At 38.6% G+C, this 22,568-nt stretch overlaps 1 protein-coding gene across 6 annotated transcripts in view; it reads left to right on the top strand.

Annotated features, from left to right (window-relative positions):
• Positions 1 to 22,568, top strand: part of CELF1 (CUGBP, Elav-like family member 1) — a 40,646-nt gene that overhangs the window by 10,152 nt on the left and 7,926 nt on the right. Inside the window, exons 1-12 of one of the 6 annotated variants that reach the window (XM_009999519.1) lie at positions 2,673 to 2,749; positions 4,782 to 4,969; positions 5,753 to 5,835; positions 6,250 to 6,298; positions 9,244 to 9,375; positions 9,614 to 9,693; positions 10,052 to 10,213; positions 11,607 to 11,688; positions 14,698 to 14,826; positions 20,040 to 20,150; positions 20,336 to 20,521; positions 21,358 to 21,501. In XM_009999519.1, coding sequence (XP_009997821.1) covers positions 2,679 to 2,749; positions 4,782 to 4,969; positions 5,753 to 5,835; positions 6,250 to 6,298; positions 9,244 to 9,375; positions 9,614 to 9,693; positions 10,052 to 10,213; positions 11,607 to 11,688; positions 14,698 to 14,826; positions 20,040 to 20,150; positions 20,336 to 20,521; positions 21,358 to 21,501 — 1,417 coding nt within the window. In that variant the 5' untranslated portion in view covers positions 2,673 to 2,678. Of the gene's footprint in view, positions 1 to 2,672; positions 2,750 to 4,781; positions 4,970 to 5,752; positions 5,836 to 6,249; positions 6,299 to 9,240; positions 9,376 to 9,613; positions 9,694 to 10,051; positions 10,214 to 11,606; positions 11,689 to 14,697; positions 14,827 to 20,036; positions 20,151 to 20,335; positions 20,522 to 21,357; positions 21,502 to 22,568 lie in introns of those variants that run through there. The other 5 variants (XM_009999514.1, XM_009999516.1, XM_009999517.1 and 2 more) reach the window with 5 other exon arrangements.

Here is a 22,568-nt window from a genome sequence, read left to right on the forward strand (position 1 = left end):
CGTTTTTCTTGCTTGCTTGCTTTGTGAGCAATGGCTAGGATGACTATTTTGGTTTTTTATCATTTCAAAGAAACACTGCTTCCTCATTTAATTGTTATTTCTGTGCACTAGAGAAATACCTTTTTTTACTCTTTCTGGTATTTTCACAAGTGAAGTCTGTAAGCCTAGTAATTTCTCTAGTCTGATGCCTTCACCTAAGTAATGTTAAAACAAGCCTGTTAGTACACTAGTGTTTTGTGACTGAAATTGCCTTTGTTACTGCACAAGTATGGTGCCCTGAGGCACTGAGCCTTCTCTAACATACCTTCAGGTATTTATTCACCATTCCAGTATTGACTCTTCCTTTCCCCCAAATTATACAGAACAGAATTATGCAGTGAAGTGTTTTTGGCACTGTTCATTAAATGAAGTGAGCACATCATGGGAGAAATTAGAAGTATGTATAGCAAGAATTAGAAATTAATATGTAGCAGGGTAGTTGCACAAAATTGTTTTAATTATCAAAGCCAGTAGACTGAATTTGATTTGGAGTATAACAGTGTGACAATGCCTGTAACTTTTTTAATGCAAATATGACTTCCATTTTGGGGAGCAGAGAGATGACGGAAAGGGTGGGCGTAGGATCAAATCATAATGACTTACTGATTTTTCTTAAGTAAATAAATCAATCTCACTAATGCTTAAAAAAAACAACCAACATTTCCAAGAGTAGTTGTTGCCACTGTCATCTTTCACTGAACCTACAGAGAGCATGGCTGCTGGGGTATTTTGCTGTCTGCTCAAAAAAGTTAAAGATGGCTGAAAGACCAGAAGGAATTAATTCTGGTCTTCATATCTAAGACCAGAATGTACAGTGTTGGTGTACAGATTTATGTGAACAGTGGGAAGAACTCCACCATATCTTCCGCAGTTCTAATCATACAAACCTGAAGTGTGTATGTGGCCTTGTTTTAGAGAAATCCATAAAGTGGGCCCCAGGCTCAATTTAGCATTTGATTGTGATGTTTTTTGCACAACATGACATTTGTCAACTGGGAAGCCTGTAAGATATGCCTGAAAATAGATATAAACAATTCACTGAAAGGTAATAAATTGACTTGTGCTCCCTAGTGCCTATTTGCATGCTCTTAGCAGTGGTGCTTAGCATGTAGCTTACAGTTTTTTCATTAAAGAATACACTTTGTTGCATTTACCACATAATAAGGGTATACGTGATACAGTTACTGATGAGTATCTGATGTGTAATAAATACATATTTTCTCATATTTTGCAGCAACATGCATAACTCTTTGTATTATGAAGCCTAACTCCTTTTAATAACCTTTTAATTAACATCACTGTAGGCAGAAGATCATAGAATCACAGATTGGAAATGTTATTTTTTCAGTGGCTGAAAATGGTTATTTGTGAAAAAAAGAATTGACATGCTGTAAGTGTGCAAGCACAAAGCAACCTGTTTATAGTGGCCTGTCTAAATAACTACAAGTATGTGTTGCGGTCATTGATGGACAAGAAAGAAGTGATCACAGCTGCCCCAGCATGTTTATTTTGTGGTTATATTGACCGTATACGTAAGGCTTATCTGGATTCGTGTTGGGCTTGAATTGATCCTCCCTCCTGGAGTGCTTATACACACCCAGCTGCCTCTGCAGCATTCACTCTGCAGTCAAATTTATCTGCATCTCCCAATGCATGCAGTGTTACCTACGCTATCTCCCCATTAGTTTGGGTACTGGAAATTTTTAACAAGAGATGTGTATTGTGTGTATAAATACACCTCATAGTTCTCTGGTCAACATATTATTCCTGTTTTAATGATGAAGCAGTTGAGGTGTTCTGATCAGTCTTCTCAAAGATTATAAAACAGCTTTCAACAAGTCACTGTTTTGCCCTTTCTTTAATCATCTATCTATAGGTTATGTTTATCTCTGTTACAGATGCATGATGGGCAAAGTGATTCCAGAACAACATATATTTAGATCCTATAAAAGGAGTAGGTTTTTATGTTCTGTGGTAGCTAAGGAATTTTTGAGTCATCCAATATTCTTAGCTTTGACTTTTGTGAGATCCAGAGAAGCATTTTAGTTGGCATTTTTCTCCCTAGAAGTTAGGAGAGTGTCAAAAATGGTGCGCAAGGTGAAAAGAATGAGATCTCCTGTTGGATTTGTTTATGGTGAAGGAAACTTGACTTTGCATCTCAATGTTGGAGATACGGGAAGTGACTGTCTGAACCTCAAGGCCTTGGACTTGGACTCCATTTTGGGAGGCAAGGAGTTAGTTGGGGATGGAAAGACTGGAGTTTGTATTCTTTCTGCTCTGTTACCCATTGCTATCTTCATGCATCTGACACTCTGTTTATCTGACAGTGCACTCAGTACTGCTTCGCCAGGGAAAATTGCACAAAACAGGCCCAGTGCATCAGCATTTTCATTGTGTTTTAAGCTGAGCCTCCCTTCACATGGTCACATCCCCTTTTTAATCTGGGATTCCATGTCCCTTTCCCAGTCCAGCCTGTTTCTGTGGTGTCTATTGCTGGTCTCCCTGAGCTTCTGTTTCTGTGGTTTGAGTGTTTTTTGTGTGGCTGAGTGTTAAGACCTGCAGGACTTTTGGAAGTGGCGTTGTTTGGGGGATAGGCAATACACTGATTTAGTGTTAGTAGTTTGTCACAGACTGAGGTGATGGCTGCGTTCAAGTTGGATTTCCTCCCAGAGATGATGGTGGACCATTGCTCCTTGAATGCTAGCCCTGTGTAAGTACTTTCTCTTCATGTCTAAGTTTATCACTGAAGTGATAGTTGCATTAATTGGAATTGGATGGTCTCTGAAGTCTCTGCTGTCTGATGAACTCCCCTTGAGGGGGGGAAAAGTGAGATGGGAAAGTCTGCAGTTTGTTTTCTAGAAATCTTAGGGCATTGTCAATTGATGCTGGATTCTGGAGGATGAGGGGGAAAAGATCTGATGATTTGGGGATGAGGGCTAAGGAGAAATAAAGCTATTCAGCAGTACTGTTTATAGCATGCTACAGGTGCTGATATTATAAAATTGGTTATTAAATAAATTGTTGGGAGAACAGTTTTTGTTCTTCCCTGTTACTGACTCTCAGACTAAACCTTTTAATTAGAATAGAAAGATTCCTTAAATGTATGAAGTCTGGTTAAGAGTTGCCCAGTTAACAGTGCTTTTGAAGGTACCCATGGTATAGAAAGCAGGACTGAAAATTATTATTGGAAGAGTGTATGTTATTTCCAGTTGTTCTTAATTGGAATGAAAAGACATTGAATTAAAAGAGAGAGCTTACCTCTTCCTAAAAGGTATTGTTTGCCTTGGATATTTGGAGAGATGCTGACGCTTTTTGAGTGGAAATGTAGAGAGGAGTGAAAGGATTTGTGACAATTCCTTTCCTTTTTTAGTAAGAAGCTTTATTGTACCTTACTTCTATTCCTACAATTATAAAATTATGAGCTTTCCCTAGCATCAGTTTTTTCTAAGGTCCTGAACAACGGTGTTAAGGGGAAAAATTACTAAACACTGCCTGGTTTGGAATATATATATATATATTTAACTCTGTTTAGGGCTGAGTGTGATTGCAGATGGATAGTGAGAGAAACACTGTTTACTGCAATATGCAGTTAATAAGCTATTCAAAAACTACAGACATTAAGAAATCTGAGTACTCTGGAAGAAAATCACCTGGTATTCTTCAGTAAAGAGTTTGGGGGCAGAGGGAATCATTCTTCCACTCCCCATGTCGTTTCTAGATTATGCAGGGGTTGGTCAGCAATTCTCACCTACTAATCACGATAGCTACAATAGACTGTCGTTACAGTCAGTCTTCCACAGAGATGGGTCCTGTGGTGTGCCAGGCCCTGACAACTGGCAACAAGACCTCACATTGCACTTGGCAAACAATGAGGAGTCAATACAAAAAGCAGTGTAGGACTGTCAACTAGTTGGGTGGAGTATAACACAGTGTTATTAATAGATTGTAGGGCCTTGAAGCCTCTTGAAGTTTCCTAGACTCAGAAGTTCTGTGTACTTGGAGTCTAAGAGGCGACCTTTTTTTCTATGTTAACACCCTTTTATTACTCACCTTGTCACTAACTAGATTGTCCGATCCCAATCTGTTCATGAACAACCTTTGGCTGTTGTTTGGGGTTTTTTGCCAAATACTGTTGAAAACTCCCTAGTTTCACAAAGACCTATTGCCTTGTAAACCTCTAATGACACTTCTCATCTGTTCAGTTGTACCTTTTTCTCTGTTTTAAGCTGGATCTTCACCTTGGGGGACAGTTCTGAATAGTCACAGTTGAAAACAATGAAAAAATGTTAGCCTCTCATTTTCAGTGATTACTGCTTGCATCAGGTCTGTGGGCAGACTATGAGTTTAGGTTCCTTCCTGTTCTTGCTTACTTTTCTGTAAAATTTTACATGGTTGAAATACTTATATTTTTCAGTCATATCAACAGATTTATGTCCTGAATCTCAGATGTTGACTTAATTATAGAAACAAACTGTGATGTTCCTATAACTTTGTTTTAAACAGCTGTTTTGTTTCCAAGTACATAGCTTGCCAATGAATGTGAATGATGTTTCTGAATGTCTCTGGTATGCAGGACTGGGAATGTGCAAGAGTCTCTCTTTATATGTATATTTGAATTATATATCTATATGTTTAGAAATACAATATTTTTAATTTTATTTTAAGTATGCTGCTTCTAGCTACAATAGTGTCTAGAATCTGTGGAGAGATATAAACCAGAAATTCCTTCTTGTTTTTCATAGTTCAAAGAAAATGAATGGCACACTGGATCACCCAGACCAACCTGATCTAGATGCTATCAAGATGTTTGTGGGTCAGGTCCCACGGAGCTGGTGTGAGAAGGATCTAAGAGAACTTTTTGAACAGTATGGTGCTGTCTATGAAATCAATGTCTTGAGGGACAGGAGCCAAAACCCTCCTCAAAGCAAAGGTCAGAACTTCTGTACTTCTCATGTGAGACTTAGAGTCCCTGGTGCTTTCACATAGTTACAGTCTTAGCTGTTTGCTTTTTCAGACATCCCTGTGTGTTGGAGCTCTGTGTCATCAAGTGTGCATGCAAACCCAAGCTTTATAGTCTTTTAAGTGTGTCTCATTATACTTGGACTGATCCAAGTCATTAGCTGAGCTGAGGAAATTCATAAATATTTTCTTAGAGCTCCTAAGTGATGGGGATGTTTGAAGTGTATGTATTGTAATTACAAAGCAGAACTTCAATGTAATATTTGTGATGCTATGATATGATAAAAATGTTGCTGGAAGTGTCACAGTTTCAGATAAAATATGAAATTGAGGTCCTAGTCATTTTTGTGCATCAAATACTGTGTACCTCAAATCCTAACTAAATGCTGTACCTGAATTTGCATTTCTGTTATATGCAGTATCTTATTTCCTGTGAAACTAGATAAGGTTTTGGTACTAGCAAATAGTTGTTGAGTTTGATAATGGAAGTAGCCAACAATTATTTGGCAGATGTATTTACATGTTTGTTTTAACAGTGTGTTGGTGATGTTGGGTTAGTTCTGAATATATCGTGTTTTATTACTCTGAGAAATATTTTCTAAACAGTACGTACCTGTTGAAATATCTAACTTATGATTCTCATACCTTTTGCGTTGGAAGGATAGAAGTGGGACTTAGTGGGACTTGCAATTTCCATGTAGCACTTCAAGATTTGTAGTGTTCTTTCTTGGCTATTATTGTGTTTCAATTGCAGGGTGCTGTTTTGTTACATTTTATACCCGTAAAGCTGCACTAGAAGCACAGAATGCTCTTCACAACATGAAGATCCTCCCAGGGGTAAGAGAAGAGCCACACTTTCTTTGCAACTCTATCTTGTTTCTCTGAGCTCTGACACCACTGATGTACAAACATGTTATCTTGCCCTCAAATAATGTTTTAAAAACACTGTTCTAAAAGAACAGTGTCATGAGATATGTATGATAATAGATCTTAAGGGAATTTCAGGGCATTCGGGAGAGCAATATGCTAGTGAAGTGGGTGGGCATGGCTCCTATAATACCCTTGGAGAAAGAATGGTGTCATATCATTAGGAAATCTTTTCTGTCTTAGAGAAATGGATATATTGTTACAGATGCAATTCTGTAGAGGCAATTTCAGCTACTGTTTCTTTCTTCCACAATTCTTATGGTTTGTATCTCATATAGTGTAAAGTGAATGCATCTAGGACTAAATAACCTTTTTACATTTCAGATGCACCATCCTATCCAGATGAAACCAGCTGACAGTGAAAAGAGTAATGGTAAGCTTTATTAAAGTCTGAGCTTAGTGGCATCGTTTGTGTTAATGGGGAAGCTTGAGGATTTTCCTTTTGTTGATCAGCTTCTGATCAAGACTGCTTGAATAGTAGGGTAGTTTAAGTGATGTCTCTGAAATTCCATGACTCAGTATCTCCCACTGCTGGTGCTTGTGGTAGAACCATGTTGTCAGTTAGGGAAACATCCAGTGAGTTCTTTTTTGTACACAGGTGATTTAAATCTTTGTTGGGGACATGGAGAGCAGAATTGAGTGCACCCTCAGCAAGTTTGTGGATGACACCAAGCCGAGTGCTGTGGTTGATGCTCTAGAGGGAAGAGATGCCATCCAGAGGGACCTTGACAGGCCTGAGAGGTGGGCCTGTGCAAACCTTGTGAAGTTCAGCAAGGCCAAGTGCAAGGTCCTGCATTTGGCTCAGGGCAATCCCAAACACAGATACAAGCTGTGCAATGAGTGGATTGAGAGCAGCCCCAGGGAGGACTTGGGGGTATTGGTGGATGAAAAACTGAATATAAGCCAGCAATGTTTGCTTGCAGCCCAGAAAGCCAATCATATCCTGGGCTGCATCAAAAGAAGGGCTAACAGGTTGAGGGAGGTGATTCTCCCCCTCCTCACTTGTGAGACCCTACCTGAAGTACTGTGTTTAGCTCTGGGGCCTCCAGAAAAATAAACACATGGACCTGATTAAGCAGGTCCATAGGAAGGCAGTGAAGATGATTAGGGGCTGGAGGACTTCCCCTGTGAAGACAGGCCGAGAGACTTGAGATTCTTCAGCCTGGAGAAGAGAAGGCTCCAGTGAGAGCTTACAGTGGCCTTCCGGTACCTGAAGGGGGCCTACAGGAAAGATTGTGAGGGCTTCTTTATCAGAGATTGTAGTGATAGGACAAGGGGTCACAGTTTCAAACTGAAAAATGGCAGATTTAGAATAGATATTAGGGAGAAACTCTTCAGTATGAGGGTAGTGACACTGGACCAGGTTGCCCAGGGAAGCTGTGGATGCCCCCTCCCTAGATGTGTTCCAGGCCACATTGGGTGGAGCTTTGAGCAGCCTGGTCTAGATGATCTTTAAGATCCCTTCCAACTCAAGATATTCTCTGAAATCTGGAAAAGCTTATTTAAGTGCTTGATCAACTTGAATCAAGGTCCTTTGCAGCTAGGTAACAACTTACTGTGGTGTATAAGGGAGATTGAGACTTCCCAGCAGTTCAGTAGAGAAAAAACTTTTTATATGTCTGCATGTTGACCATTTCAGTTGGATTAAGACATTTAACATCTACCATTGGGAAAATGATCATTTATCCATGTATTTCCATGACTAGTATGTACACACATAGATACATGCTTAAATGTATGTGTATTTATATTGCTGCAAGGTAAGCAGATAAAGTGTTTAGCATTGTAGTTTCAGCCTTTCTAGGCTTGGCTGAATTTTATTCATTTGCTATAGTTACTGTAGGATTAGCTTTGCATCACAAAGAAGATCATCCTGGCTCTAGAAAGCTCACATCTTAAGATAATTGAAAACAGAAGATGCGATATACAGTTAACATATAGTACAAGTAATTCCATATGCAAGTTCCTCTGTGTGTATACAGAAAGTTTCTGAGTAAGTGTATCTAGAAAGGAGTAATTCTTTTTTTGAAGTATTGCTGGGAGGAGAACAAAATACGCTCTCCAAACTAAAACTGATCTTGCATTGTACACACACACACACACACAAATATCCCGGAAAAATAGTAGAAAGAGGAAAAAGGTATTTAATGGAATTTTAGGGTGGCAGTTCTGAGATTATTATGTGAGTTTTACTAAAAAGGTGTACTTGAAAATATAAATAAAAAATCATGAGCTAAAGTATTTTAATTTGCCATTCATAAAAGGGATCCTGGGTCTTTCATCCTAAAATGGACTGCAAGAAGAATTTGAAAGCAGCTTTCTGCTTTAAAAGCTTGAAAGTGAACTGCATTCAACATTAACATTTAATAGTCAAAGTCATGTCAGATGGAATAGTTTGGAAGTTTTCTCAACACCACAGAAGACTCAGCAAATAAGTTGATTTCCCCTCACCATGATGCTAAATAGAAGACTTTCTCTCTTGAAGCTTCAGATTGTGTTACAGCCTTCATCATATTATATTATGCTAAATATTGCATTTGCTAACTGGTTTGTATTTCTGAATGTTCTAAATTTCTAAATATTCTGCGTATTTTGTTTCAACCTTTAAAAGCAAGTATTTAAGTGGTGTTTAGCATCTTTAAATTAGTAAAATGAGGAATATTTGGCTCTGGAGATCAAATTGGTGTTATTGAACTCCAATGTATGTAGTAGCATCAGCATTTAGAGGCAAGATACAATAGCACACAGTCCAGTGCTCTGATTTGATGTGTTATTTTCATGCATTCAGTACAGATAAAAATGGATGAATCTGAAACAGAACTAAAAGTGTTCTTTTGCAGCAAGTGCTGTTACTTCTACTGTTGAGACCAGAGCATGAAAAAACTAAATTTAGGTGATTGATGTGACAGAGGCTAGAAAGAAGCTTTCTGCAGCTCAGTTGCATGTTTTGATACAGTTAGGTATGTTGAAAACAGACCAATAAAATACATAAAGGCCTTCTCTCACTCACTAGGAAATGAATGTAGGAGATACAGGGAAGTGCTGAATGTGATACTATTTTATTTCCTTTTCTTGCAAGCATGAGAATGTAAGAATGTAAGGAAGAAACAAGTCAGCAAAATGTTAACCTAAACCATCATATAACAGGCATCATTCAGGTTCATCGAGGTATCTCATATGCATCCTCTTTAATTGAAGAGATTCACTCCTACCCTAAATACAAGGAAAAAACTGCAGCTGATGGAGAAGACTTGACAAAATAAGATCTTGTAAGCACGTATTTGCTGGTAATACTCTTATCCTTTCATTTCTTAGCAGTAGAAGACAGGAAGTTGTTTATTGGAATGATATCCAAGAAGTGCAATGAAAATGATATCCGAGTGATGTTCTCCCCCTTTGGGCAGATTGAAGAATGCAGGATATTACGGGGCCCAGATGGCCTAAGCCGAGGTAAGCAGGAAGCTTTTCCTAAGTAGGAAGCTTTTCCGACAGTTCAGGGTTCTCTACTGGATGCTGCATTTTGCAACTCAAGGTGGCATTTCAGCTCTTTTTGTGATTCATGTGCACCCCCTTGCCCTTCCCTCTGCCCTCCTTCCCACCACACCACCCCCTCAGGCATTTTAATTTCTTTATTCATCTCAGTAACTGTGGATATAGTGACTAAATGAGCTTTTTGTTCTTTCCCCAGGTTGTGCATTTGTGACTTTTACAACAAGAGCCATGGCACAAACAGCAATCAAAGCAATGCACCAAGCACAAACCATGGAGGTAAAACAAGTTAGTGGGTGTCAGAAGATGTAATTTGTCAGGCAGTCACTATGGAGTTCAGAGGACTAGAGAGCAGAGCAAAGGATAGGTGCAGTTTATGTTCTTTGCAACTACTGCTCCTGGACCTTTGTGTTTGTTTGTCTGTTTTTAGAGCCCGAAATAGAATCTTCATCTCCAGAGAAATAGAATTAAAAGCGAATGAGATTTTGAATCTTTAATGAAATGTTCTGTTGGAATATATACATATGTATGTATGCATATGGGGGAGGGGAATGCTTCCAATGACTGAGTCTTAATGCTGTATTTTTGCGACTGCTGGGGCTAGCAAGTATGTAATTGTTTGAATTGCTGTTTGCAGGGTTGCTCTTCTCCCATTGTGGTAAAATTTGCAGACACGCAGAAGGACAAAGAGCAGAAACGAATTGCTCAGCAACTCCAGCAACAAATGCAACAGATCAGTGCTGCTTCAGTATGGGGAAACCTGGCTGGTCTCAACACACTTGGACCCCAATATTTAGCAGTGAGTTTCTGATCTGGATTCTTTCCAAGTCTTCAGGGATTACAGTGTCTGACTGTCTTGTAGTGTTTAATGTATTCATTTTTAGAAGGCTTCTGATATAGAAACAGGGTTCTTAATCCTCATTTTGCAGATGAGGAGGCTGAAATTAAGTTATGTGCTAAGAGCTAGTCAGGATACGTTTAAGTGAGGATTTCAACCCCAGTCACCAGCTACTGAATTTTTTTTTCTCGTGTCTTTTGTAGAGTGACTTTGTGCTAGAAGGATTTTCTTCATATATTATGGTCTTAATGTTTATCCACATAAATGCCCTTTTCACATGTCTGACATAATTCTTATATTCCTTTTTCAGCTTTTATTTATTTTACCCCTTACCAGTGAAACTTAGAACAGTACTTAGTGCTATCCAAATAGAAAAGGTCATCAGCTTGGAAGCACCAAGCAGCTGACAGTGCACAGTTTAAAAAATAGAACACAACACAAACAAAGTAAAAGAAACCCAAGAACATAGAAAATAGAAACTAGTCTCTTTAGCAAAAATTACATAGGAGAGCAGTCTGCGGTTTGTCACTGATTTTAGTTGACGTTGCTGGGTCCCTAAAGTGTGAACTTTTCATAGACTGATGTGCTCTGGCTCCTCTGTGTTGCCAGAGTAGCTAGGAGAACTGTATTCATGTCTGGAGAACAAAAAAGGAAATTTCATCTTGATATAGTGTACCATTGAAGTGGAGGCATTTTCTCTTTTTTTACTACTGCTTTAGGTTTGGTAGATTGAAATTTTTTATAACATAGGATCACAGAATAGTTTGAATTGGAAGTGACCTTTAAAGCTCATCTAGTACAACTCCCAGGTGGACAACACAAAGTCAAGGGAGAAAGGAATAGGAAATCCTTCTAAATAGCGTCTGAGCTAAGGCTTGAAATTTCCCTCATGCCTGCTGTGCTTAAGGAGGGTGGAGGGGGTTCCCTCTCCCAGTGGCTTTTTGGTGTTGGTGTGGCATTTGGCAGCGTCAGCTGTAAGGTCTGGCTCGAGGTAGTATATCCATAGTACTCCTTCCTAAGATGCTTTGAATTCTCCCTCACTACTGATTCTGCTGGTTTTGTCTTGGTGTATTAGCTATGAAATTCCCTCAACATCGGTTGTGTTGAGTGAGGAACGCATTGTGCTGCTGCTTTGGCTGCAATGTGGTGCATGGGCAACCTGGATTTTCACTGTGGTGGTGCTCTGGCTGTGTTGTGTAAGGGGAATTCCCTTGACGCTTTGCTAAGATGTGGTGCCTGGGCAGTGGGAATTCCCTGTGTGACGGCGCTCTGGCTGTGGTGTGATGCAGTTTCTCCCAGAAGCGGAGCCAGCCCTCACTCTCACTCTTGTTTTGTTTTTTGGTGTAATGTCTAGCTTTATTTGCAGCTCCTTCAGCAGACAGCAGCTGCGTCATCTGGGAACCTGAACACATTGAGCAGCCTCCACCCAATGGGAGGTGAGTTTTTTCTGTCAGAAGACAAGTTCAGTGCCAAAGAAAAGAGGATGAGGGTAGAGAAAGTAGCAAAATGTCTGTAGACACGTTAACCTCATTTGAAATAAGTAGTCCTGAGTTTACCCACTACTTTGGAATGACATGAGTCCTCTGCTACAAGTGTGGATGTTCCTTCTTAATCTTAGTTAACCATTGTCCCCAAGGTAAGTTGTGCTGTGCAGGTAATCTCCCCTACCTCTGGCATTTAAAATTTCATACCTGTTTCCTCATGGGTATGAAAAGATGGCTCTGTATATTTATTGTCACCCAAACAGGTGCATATTTGAAGCATTGTGTTTTGAAGTAAGCACTAATGCATGTGTTTCAGTGATAAGGGATTTTTAGGGTTCCTGTTTTAAAATCGAAGTTGAAAATGCCGTGTTGGTAGGAAATTGAACCAGTAACTTATTCAGGCTCTTTTATTCCTTTGTTTGAACTACAATTGATTATACCATTGCTGTTAGAGAAATGTCGGCTTAGTAGGTACGAGCCAAATTCCTTGCTGTGGACTGCTGCTACTCAGAATATTCACTAAATATAGCAGTACTGAAGCTGCATATGTGTTGTCCCATCTGTTTTACCAAGGTGGGGAATAAAAAACGTTGGTACCTCCATACGCTACATTTTCTAAATTCTTCTGCTGGCAGAAAACCTAAGGTTTTGATTTTCATATTGAACATTTTAAGCTTTCAAAATTGCCTCCTGGAGTTACATGATAGCTCACAAAATTGCATGTCCTGTCTGTGCAGAGGTTGATCTAAAAGTCTTTTAAGTGTCTTTGTACATCTGACTTGTGTTGGTGTACCCATCAATAACACTTAAAAGATCTTTTGCAAAGTGCTGTATTTTCAGCTGTAAGAATTTTAATTTGTACTTTAGGTTAATTCTAACCTTAGGTTCTTCTGTGTTCACTTTTTTCATGTTAGACTTCTTCAGAGCTCTAAGACTCTTGCCAAAAGCATTTTTTTAAAAAATCAGTTTCATTAGCATCCTGTATAGTGGTGATCTACAACAGATTTTGTTACGTTTGTGACTTCCCCCCCCCCTCCTTTTGTCTTTTTAAAAGCAAGTGGTAATAAAGGAGAAAAACACTATAGCAGTTCATTTTAATTGTTACCACAATAAGGACTGGGACAGGGAAAGGGGCTAACTAGCTGAGGTTGCTTTTGAAATTTCCAGGGTAATTTTGTCTTTGCTATTTAAAAAAACACCTTAAAAATTGAGACCACAGGCTCATAAATAGCGTGTTGCATGGAATTTTGAAAGAATTACTCCAAGTCTGTGATTCTTCATAGAGACAGCTTTACTTTCAAAGTCCTGTTAATATCTCAGATGATATCCTCTCTGGAAATTCATGGGGGAAAAAAAAGAGGTAATTAAATCTCAAACTATATCAGATTTTGTAGACAGAATTTTATCTTGACCCTATTTGAAAGCAGATGGAAAAACAATGTGATGACAAGAGGACAGGTGCAACACGCACATGCCAAACTGCTTCAGAAAGGAAGCAAGCTGCTCTCTTCTTCACTAACTCTAACGTTTAAATTTTAAACCCTTTGTAGCATAAGAAACAAAAAAAAAAACCAGCAACTTTTTGGTTTTAACTTCATGCTTCTTAGTTGCAATGACACCTTCAGAATCTAACTAAAGGCAGAATCATGTTGTTTCGGGCACTAAATGTGGTTAGGGAAACAGAAACAGACTGTCACAAAGGCAAAACAATTGAAAAGTTATTAAAAAACCCAAATGAACCATGCTAAAGATAAAAGTTTTTTAGAAAATAAGTAGTTTATTCTTCATTGTCACTCACATCTTATGTTGTCTTATGTTTACATATTTAAATTGCAGAACTTAATATTTTCTTAATTTGATATTTGTGCTTTGTCACCAAGTACTTAGTTAGCATCCAAAAGATGAGGCACCACATCTGCCTAAGATGTTTTGATGTTTTTGTATGAATAGTGACTAATTTAAGTTTTGTTTTAATTTTGTAGGGTAGAATTACTAGGGTCTGATGAAAAGAGGAGGAATTGTTAGAATAAGCAAAGGTAGAGAGAAAAAGGGGGAGTAAGGAAAAAACAGAGAGGCATAATTGGAAGAATGTTGCTAGCCTAGAAAAGGATGGCTAAAATACAGAATTCAGAAGATCAATATTAATGATAATCCCATGGCAGGAAAATAGCGCAAATTACTGTCAGTACTGACTGCTTTCATCTTAAAAAGGATTACTTAAACTTAAGGTGAGTCATATGAGTAAATTGACCAGTAAAGTTCATCGACACAGGGATACCTTTCTTCCCTGCAGTATTCCTGACTGCTTACCCACACCAGCGCTCGTAGTTCCCATTTTCTGTACCACTTTTGTTTGACCACCTGACTAGCCCGTGTGTATCTTAGCTGTTCTTGTCGTCAGGAGTTGCCACTTAACATTGACTAACAATTGACTGTTGCTTCTTGGCCACCAAGGAGACCAAAGAAAACATGCTGATGCTCAGCTGATGGTGGGTTAAAGGTGTGGTTTTGTGGCCACAGTTGTGCAGGCCTTCTTGAAAGAATTCTGCAGCTATTGCTGTTGCCACAAAAAGAGAGTGGAGGGACACGAGAGGAGGTTATTGGCTTGGTAACTAGACAAGTTCTATAGCTTACAGATGAGTTGTCAGTCTTTCTAGCTTAACTCTCAGTTAAATCTGCTATGTATTTGTGACTGGAGAGAACACTGCTTGAAAAATTCTGTGGTTTGGGATCATGACCACCTGGTCTTCTAAGTAAATTCATCTATATCTGGGCAAAAGACCTCTCGTTTTTTATTTATAATAAGGAATTGGAATGCAGAAGAGCTCAGTAATGATACTAAGCCTGTTTTTAAACACCTTCTCATTACTCCCTTTTGATGTGCTGAGGTTGCTGGATCTGTTAAGTTTGGATGATGGTGACTGTTATAGGAGAAACTGTGTATTCTTCACTGTGTTGCAGGACTGAACGCGATGCAATTACAGAACCTGGCTGCGTTAGCAGCTGCAGCCAGCGCAGCTCAAAATACACCGAGTGGTACCGCTGCTCTCACTTCTTCCAGCAGTCCCCTGAGTGTGCTCACCAGCTCAGGTAAGAGACTGCCTCTGCTGTTGTGTGTTGTAACATGGCTTGTCTTAGGAGTCATTTCAGGATGAAAATCCACATGTTGTGTCTGTCCCTTTTTGGCACATTCATGTTGATTCTTTTATAGGTAAGCAGTTTTACTCGTACGTTCACTGGCCTTTGTTTAGGGTAGGTAGGTATGTATCTTTGCTACCAGCAAAGTTTTTTTCCCTGCTGTGTTCCTTCCTCCAAATGGTCAGATATATTTAGAGTAAAAAGACTTTTTGAGGTCATCATGAAGGAGAAAGGTAGGTGACCTCTTTCCAGTCATATTACTACAATCTCATCACATACTCAGTTTATCTGTGATTTTAGGAAGGTGTCATGGCAAATGTACCCTGTTCCCCTGGACATGGAGATAGAAGATAGCTTAAGCATGAAGTAATACATTCTGTGCACTAGAAGATGTTGATGTTCTTCTGGCATTAATGAAGACAAGGATGCTATAGCTAGCTCATAGAAGAAGAGTAAACAGACCTCTAGCACATTCATTTGAATGTTGTCTAGAATTGAGTGTATAAGTTGCACATAAAAATCTTGCTCTTGTTGGGATTAATTTTTTTTTGTTTGGTTGGGGGTTTTTGAGGGTTTTCTTGTTTGTTTTTTTGGGTTTGTTTTGTTTTTATTTTACTTCAGGTTACGCACATTATTGAGAAAGGACAGAATGTCCAAGTAATTTTTGCTGCCTTAGTGTTAAATGTGATCATTAAATGCAACAAACAAGAAAACAAAAAAGAAATTGTGCTTACATCAGCCATGCTCAGTTTTTTCCACAAATGAGCATCAGTGTCCTGCTCATTTTTTTCTATCAGATTTTCAGTAATTTCTAAATCCTGACATGGAAAGGGATACCCAGTATTTTCAGGGTATCAGTTTCCCAGAAGCTACAGCATGTTACATGGGTTTGGTTTTGTGGGGTTTTTTTGTTTTTCATAAAAAGCCAAATTGGTTGTCCAGTTTTGAAATCCAGCCTACAGAATTAACATCCTGACCTGTGACTGTGAGACACTGAAACAGGTTGGGGGTGTTCTAAATTTCCACAGGTAGATTTTTGTATTGCGTAAGGAGCTGGAAAGACACTATAAGGAGATTAGAAGGAAAAGCTCTTCAGAAAACCTTATGTCACAATCAGAAGTTAAGCCATGGGTGCCTGCAGTTTTCTGCTTAGAGAAATTCCCAATAAATCAGTTCTAAAAGTGTTCTGTTGCTGAACAGGGCTATTTTTTACATAAAAACTTTGTGGTCTGCGATCCATAAAGATTACAATTTCAGAATTCATCTTGACTCCCAGCTATGGTATCTTAATCTATAATTTAAAAGAAATAACAAAGAGTTGAGGCTACAGAAGAGCTACATTTGTAACCCACTACTGCTGCTTCATTGCAGAGAAGGTGAATATATCTGAGAGTTCCTGGCATATTTCTTCATGCAGTAGCAGAGCTGAAATTCTCAGGTTAAAATTTGCTGTGGCAAAGATTTCCTTGTTGTTGCTCTCATCTACTGACTGGAACAAGTTTGTTCTCTGATTTGTTGAGGTATGGAAAGGGACTGGCAGGTTGTGAAGTTCAAATGCCAGACATGCTAGAAGAGGCAGAGACAGCCTCTTCTCAGAAGTGTACAGTGAAAGGACAAGGGCAACAGACGTAAGTTGCAACAGAGAAAACTAACTGCATGTAAGAGAAACATAAAACTGATGGTAAGAGTGATTAAGCTTAGGAGCAAGGTGCCAGAGGGGCTATGGAATCTCAGGTTGAGATTCACAATGCAATTGGAAAGGACCCTGAACAGGCTGACTTTAATCAGAGGTTAGACCAGCTCTGAGCAGACCATCAGACTAGATGATCCACAAAGGTGTCTTTCAACTGAGCTTACACTAATGTTGTGTGATTCTTTGGGATAGGTTTCCCCTCCCTGAATTTTGGCTGTATGTAGTCACATAGAAGGCTACTGGACTCTGCTTATTCAGAGCATCCTTCTGAAACCATATATAGACCTTGAGTGTAGAGCTTGTCAGTACCATGGGTTAGTAGATGCCTTCCTTGTCTGTGGCACATATGGCAACATCTACTGTGGTAACCTCTTAAACCTAATTGCAGATGAGGTCACTACTGGCATTAACTTCTATCCATCTGTCATCCAGATGTTCACCTGATGCTTATTTGGACATCTCTCCCAGATTGTTCTCAAGCTGCATAATAGGTGGGAAAATCCAGACAATCATTATTGATTTCTTTATTATCTTTCATCTGCACAGGATATTTTTTGTGTTTGGGGAACTTGGAAGTCCACACTGTGGAGAGTCTCTGGACTAGGCATAGGTTTCATGTCAAAAAAGTTGAACAGAGAGGTGTGAGGTATTATTGTTGTCCTGTCTGTGCTGTCTTCCTGCTCATTTCAGGTGATTCTGTTTCGAACTTTCCAAGCAGTATTGTGTATTTTCATGTAGAAAAAGGTGGAGCAAAATCTTCAACCTTGCAATAAGGCACCTACGCTTTAGAAATACAGACTGCTGCTGCATCCACATATAGGTTATCTATGTTACAGAGACTGTGACCTTAGATAAACTCGTTTAAACTGCTAACTTGTGAAGGGAACATTCAATAAAATGTTAAAGAAGTATTTCCGGATTGGAGTCTTGTCTGCCATCTTTTGTACTCGGACATCAATAAGAATCGTCTGCTTCAGAGCAAAACAGAATGGTGGCAAAACCTGGTATATGTTACTATTTCTCCTCCTTTCAAAGGCAACAATTAAAGGTCCAGCAAAGACTGTATGGCTTTGCTGGCCTTAGTGTGTCTCCAGCAAACTTGTTTTCAGAGGCATCATAGTCTTTCTGCTTTTACTGGAACTAATTCTGATACAGTTCAATCAGACTCATTGCCTCAATTTTAGTGTTTTTTAGCTCATTGCTTGGATGAAATAAAACAGACTTACTGTTTCCTCAGTTTACCTATCTCCTCAAGTTGGTAGTTGATGTCCTTGTCCAAGTGTCATTATCATTCCTGGATATTATTAAAATTTTCTCAAAAACTTTTCAAGTATTTTCAGCTAGTTCTTTTAAGAATAAGCCTGAGAAATAGAGGACTGACATAGGAGAAGGGAACAATTGAAGCCTACAAATATACTAGTGCTGGGATGAAGAAGAACAGGGAAACACCAGTCATTAGATATTTCAAGACAAGAATGACAGGTGAAGTTGTCAGGTAACAGTTAAAAAATAACTTGTGATTAGCTTTTTGTCTTAATTAAGCTTTGTGGCTTAATTTATTTAAAATCATAAGGTTTTTAAAGTAGGGAAGGCATCCATTCTCTCTTTCACTTTGTTCTCTAGCCTTGGATTAATTTTTTTTTTCCCCCCATATTACTACTATTTTATTGCAGGTGTTTTTTTTTTAAGAAAAAATATGTTCTCATCCATCAATTGTAGTGTCTTTGAATTCTGTAGATTAGCAATGAAGTGTTGCAGAAACAAGTGATACTGTAGAACTGAGGTAGCTGTATAATTTCTGATCACTGTCTTTTATTCAGCCAGCTGTGCTATTTTTTCTACCAACTTGAGTGTTATACTGTAATTTGTTCTCTGCGTTTTTCCAATATTTAATATGCTACTTGGAGTAAGACTGAAAATGTCCCCTTGTCTTCAGAGTAAGCATCTTAAAATATAGTTTAGAATATTGTCTTTCAGTTTCTGGCTTGTTAAGAGAGTTTGTCTAGAACTTTTCCTAGAGGAGGTCTGTAATTTCCTGTGTCAGTCCAAAAACTAAACAGTGATACAAAGTGCAGCTCTCTGGGTTCTCATATAGCTTTTGTTAGGTACAGCTTTTGCTGGAGCTAGACAGGCAAGTTTACTGTTTTCCATTTAAATAGTTATCATATTCCACTCCAGCAGAGACTTTGTGCCACATCTATGAAGCGGTGAATATATGTAGTGTGTGAATCTGTTTGAAAGATGCTAACAATTCTTGTCAAGGTTTTAGTGAATGTGCACACCATAACTGAGAAGCACAAGAACACGGAAGAAACTGAAATGCCTGAATTTGAGTTATTCTGTTACACACTTGATCAGGCAGATAAATTCCTCTTGAAAGCAGACTACAAGATCAAAGAATCATAGAATGGTTAAGGCTGGAAGGGACCTTAAGGATCATCAGATTTCTCTCAATTTGTAGAAGCCATAAGTATTTTCCAGTGCATCTTGTGCAGTAAATTTAAACTTGTGGATTAATAGCAATATGCATAGCTATTCTTCTTTGCTTTCTTCAGATTTCTTAGTCCACAAACCTGTCAGCAAAACTACTGCTATATAAACAATAAAAATACTGTTATTTTCTGATTTTTATTATGTCTATGATCTTTGTAGATTACTTAAATTTGAACTTCTGTTTCTTTTGGTATACCAGCTTGGCAAACTTCTTTCTAGTGGTTTTGAAGTCTATTTCCATAGAACTAACTCCACCTGTTGTAGAATTTGACAGGCCGTGTAAGCTGTTTTTCTGCTGGGTACTCAATCTCTTCTAAGTAAATGTGATTGGAGATGTCAGTGGCACAGTCAACAGAAGACAGGCCATGTATTTTGGATGTACATACCAAAACTTTTCTTAGCCCTAGTCCCAACAGCTGCAGTGGGATTTTTAATGGAAAAATATTTCATGTGTCAGAATAATCTGGGCATCTCCTTTTGCTCTTCTGGCAGTGTGGGAAAACCATATGTTCAGTTTGACTGGAGCTTTCTTTCATGTACCTAGTATCTGTGTTTCAGGTCTTTTTCACCTTGTGTGATGTTTCAAGGATAAGTGTTAATATGTAGCAATTCTTATGTCAGTTAGCATGAAAAGGGGCATTGCTGCTGGTCACCTTACATTGAGGTACAAAGTTTAGCTAACATCTGTATATTGTCTGAATCTTAGGTGTCTTACAAGTAATAAAATTATTATTGGTACAAAGAGGAGATGTTGTAATGAACTAGACATTTTTAAAAATGTAGGAAGGGATAAAAAGATACAAGCAGTATGATCAATCAAGTTTTGTGGGTTTGGGATATTTATATTTTTATATAGTGTGCTGTTTTGCCTTGATCTGTTCCTTACTAGCTTTTCCTACAGCAATAACTCAATGAAAAACTGGAATTATCAGGACCAAAAAATACTGCTTGAAATCTAACTATCTTATTTTAATAGCAGGTTCCTCACCTAGTTCCAGTAGCAGCTCTTCTGTTAATCCTATGGCTTCTCTTGGAGCATTGCAGACGCTGGCAGGGGCTACAGCAGGCCTCAACGTTAGCTCTTTAGCAGGTAAGCTATGGATTCTGGTGGGCTGGGGGAATACCTAATTATCATTCCTCAGGCTGTGCTAGTTCTGTGGGGGTTTTTCTGCCCCCTGCCTTTTTGTGATAGTGCAGAGTATTTGAAAGGTAATTGCTCTGGCTCAGTAGAAGAATCTGTATTTCGATCATCTTTATTTCCTCTTTCTTGTGCAGGAATGGCAGCCTTAAATGGAGGACTTGGCAGTGGTGGTCTCTCAAATGGGACAGGTAGCACAATGGAAGCCCTCACGCAGGCTTACTCTGGAATTCAGCAATATGCTGCTGCTGCATTGCCCACACTCTATAACCAGAGTCTGTTAACTCAGCAGAGTATTGGTGCAGCAGGAAGTCAAAAAGAAGGTAGGCAGAAAGTTGTAGAAACAACTTAAGAGGGGTTCTCAAAAGGGCAAGTTCAGCTACCTTATCTGCAGAGCTTTTCTTTGGCAGCATTTTTTGAGAACTTGTGAGGTGTCTGTTGATGGCTGTCCCAAGTGGTTTTTGTAGAGGAGGTTTATTTCAGAATGTGTCTAGTCTTAAATGCTTAGTAGTAATGCTTCACCATTTTCTCAGAGGACAGGAGAATATGAGTCTGTAGCCTGATACATCTCACTGACAGAGAATCAGTTATAGTTTTGTTAATTTTGTTTTCTTGGTCCTTCACCTCTTCCCACAGACACTTAATGCCAATTTCTTCCCTCTTCAGATTCAGAATCAACTTAATGTTTAATGTAAAGTAATGAAGAATGTAGGAGTAAGTTTTAAACGGAGAGTAGGATGATACTTGAAAAAGAATCTGTCAGAATAAAAGTAATGCTACTACTTGTATTTTGTATCAAGATTTACTTAGTTTCTTTTGGCCACAGGCTTTGCATAGCTATTTTTGGTTTAGTTAGCATCCAAGGCTCAAACTTAGTGTTCAGCTTTCATCACAGCAAAGATCTGTGAAACAGTTTTTGCATAATGTGGAAATTACATGCAAAAATGGTGACAAAGAGCTAGAATTATTTCAGTGATCAATCCCAGCAAAGGTCATGCTTGATGTATTCTGGAATCAAGTGTTCCACAGAAGTGCAAACAGCAGCTTAGTTGTTTTATCTAGAAAACGTGGCTTGAATGGCTCTTTCACGTTTTTTTGTGAAGTGGGCTTATGTTACCCGTTTTCTTTCTGAATTTGTATTTTTACTTGTTGTTTGAAGGTCCAGAGGGAGCCAATCTGTTTATCTACCATCTCCCCCAGGAGTTTGGGGATCAGGATCTGCTGCAGATGTTCATGCCATTTGGAAATGTTGTCTCCGCCAAGGTTTTCATTGACAAGCAGACCAATCTAAGCAAGTGTTTTGGTACGTAGGGTCTACTCATTGCCTCTAGAAAGATGGCTTCTTTCTAGTAATCTCTTTTCCTACATACTGTCTAGTCTAGTTTTTAAGTCAACTAGTGGCTCTTTCTCTGTATCCATAAATAAATCAATCTGAACTCTTCCAGCAATGAACTGTATTTCTCTAATTTTCATTGTGACTTTTTGCTTTTCCTGATTTCATACTATTATGCCTCATTATAATGTTATGGCACTAGATAATTCACTGTGATTTGTCTTTGCAGACTATAATCATGGTATAGTTCCTTATTTTCCCCCTGTTTTTTCACTAATTGCTTACATTGCTGTATATATTACTTCATTATCATTATGAATTATTTCTATTAATATTTTATTTGTAATTATTGTGGCTACCATATAATACAGGAACACTTTGTTCTGTAAATGCTTTAGAGGCAATTTTTAATTTTTCCTCCTAATTATGGAAAACTTTAATAGTTAAACCAATTCAGCTGTTACTTCCTACCTAACTTTGGTTGCATCTCTTATTCCAATTTTTCTCTGCTTATTGTATATTTAGAGGCACATCAGGGTGGGAAATACATCCTAAAACTGTGAATCAACCTGTCGTGCTGCTGTTAATATCCAAATAGATTCTTTTTGTGTTAATTGCTGAAGTCTGTGTTGCCAGAAGAGCAAATAACATGTTCTTCCTTAGCTTGTATAGTAGGAGGCTGCACACGTGGATTGAAAGATTAATGCTTTTATTTTCCTCACTTTGAGACCCAAGTGCAAGACATAGTAGCATTTTAGTAATCCTGTAAGTTCTCGTAACTATTTTGATAGATGGGGATTTCTTGTGATAGTGTCAGAGAGGTGAGCCTTTCTCTATGGTTTAAATAGCTTTGTGCCTACATAATATCCTATGTTTTTTGTAGTATTTGAGACAAAAGATGTGGGCAAACTGATGCTTTGTGAGTACATGAAAATCTGCTGAGTATCAGGCTGTAACACCTACTTATGCAACGATGTCCCCAGGTAGTGATGCCAGCCATTGACTGGAGCTATTTAAAATGGGTTCCTTCAAAACCC

The sequence above is a fragment of the Chaetura pelagica genome, unplaced genomic scaffold, assembly GCF_000747805.2.
Source record: "Chaetura pelagica isolate M959 unplaced genomic scaffold, ChaPel_1.0 scaffold55, whole genome shotgun sequence".
Lineage (NCBI taxonomy): Eukaryota > Metazoa > Chordata > Aves > Apodiformes > Apodidae > Chaetura > Chaetura pelagica.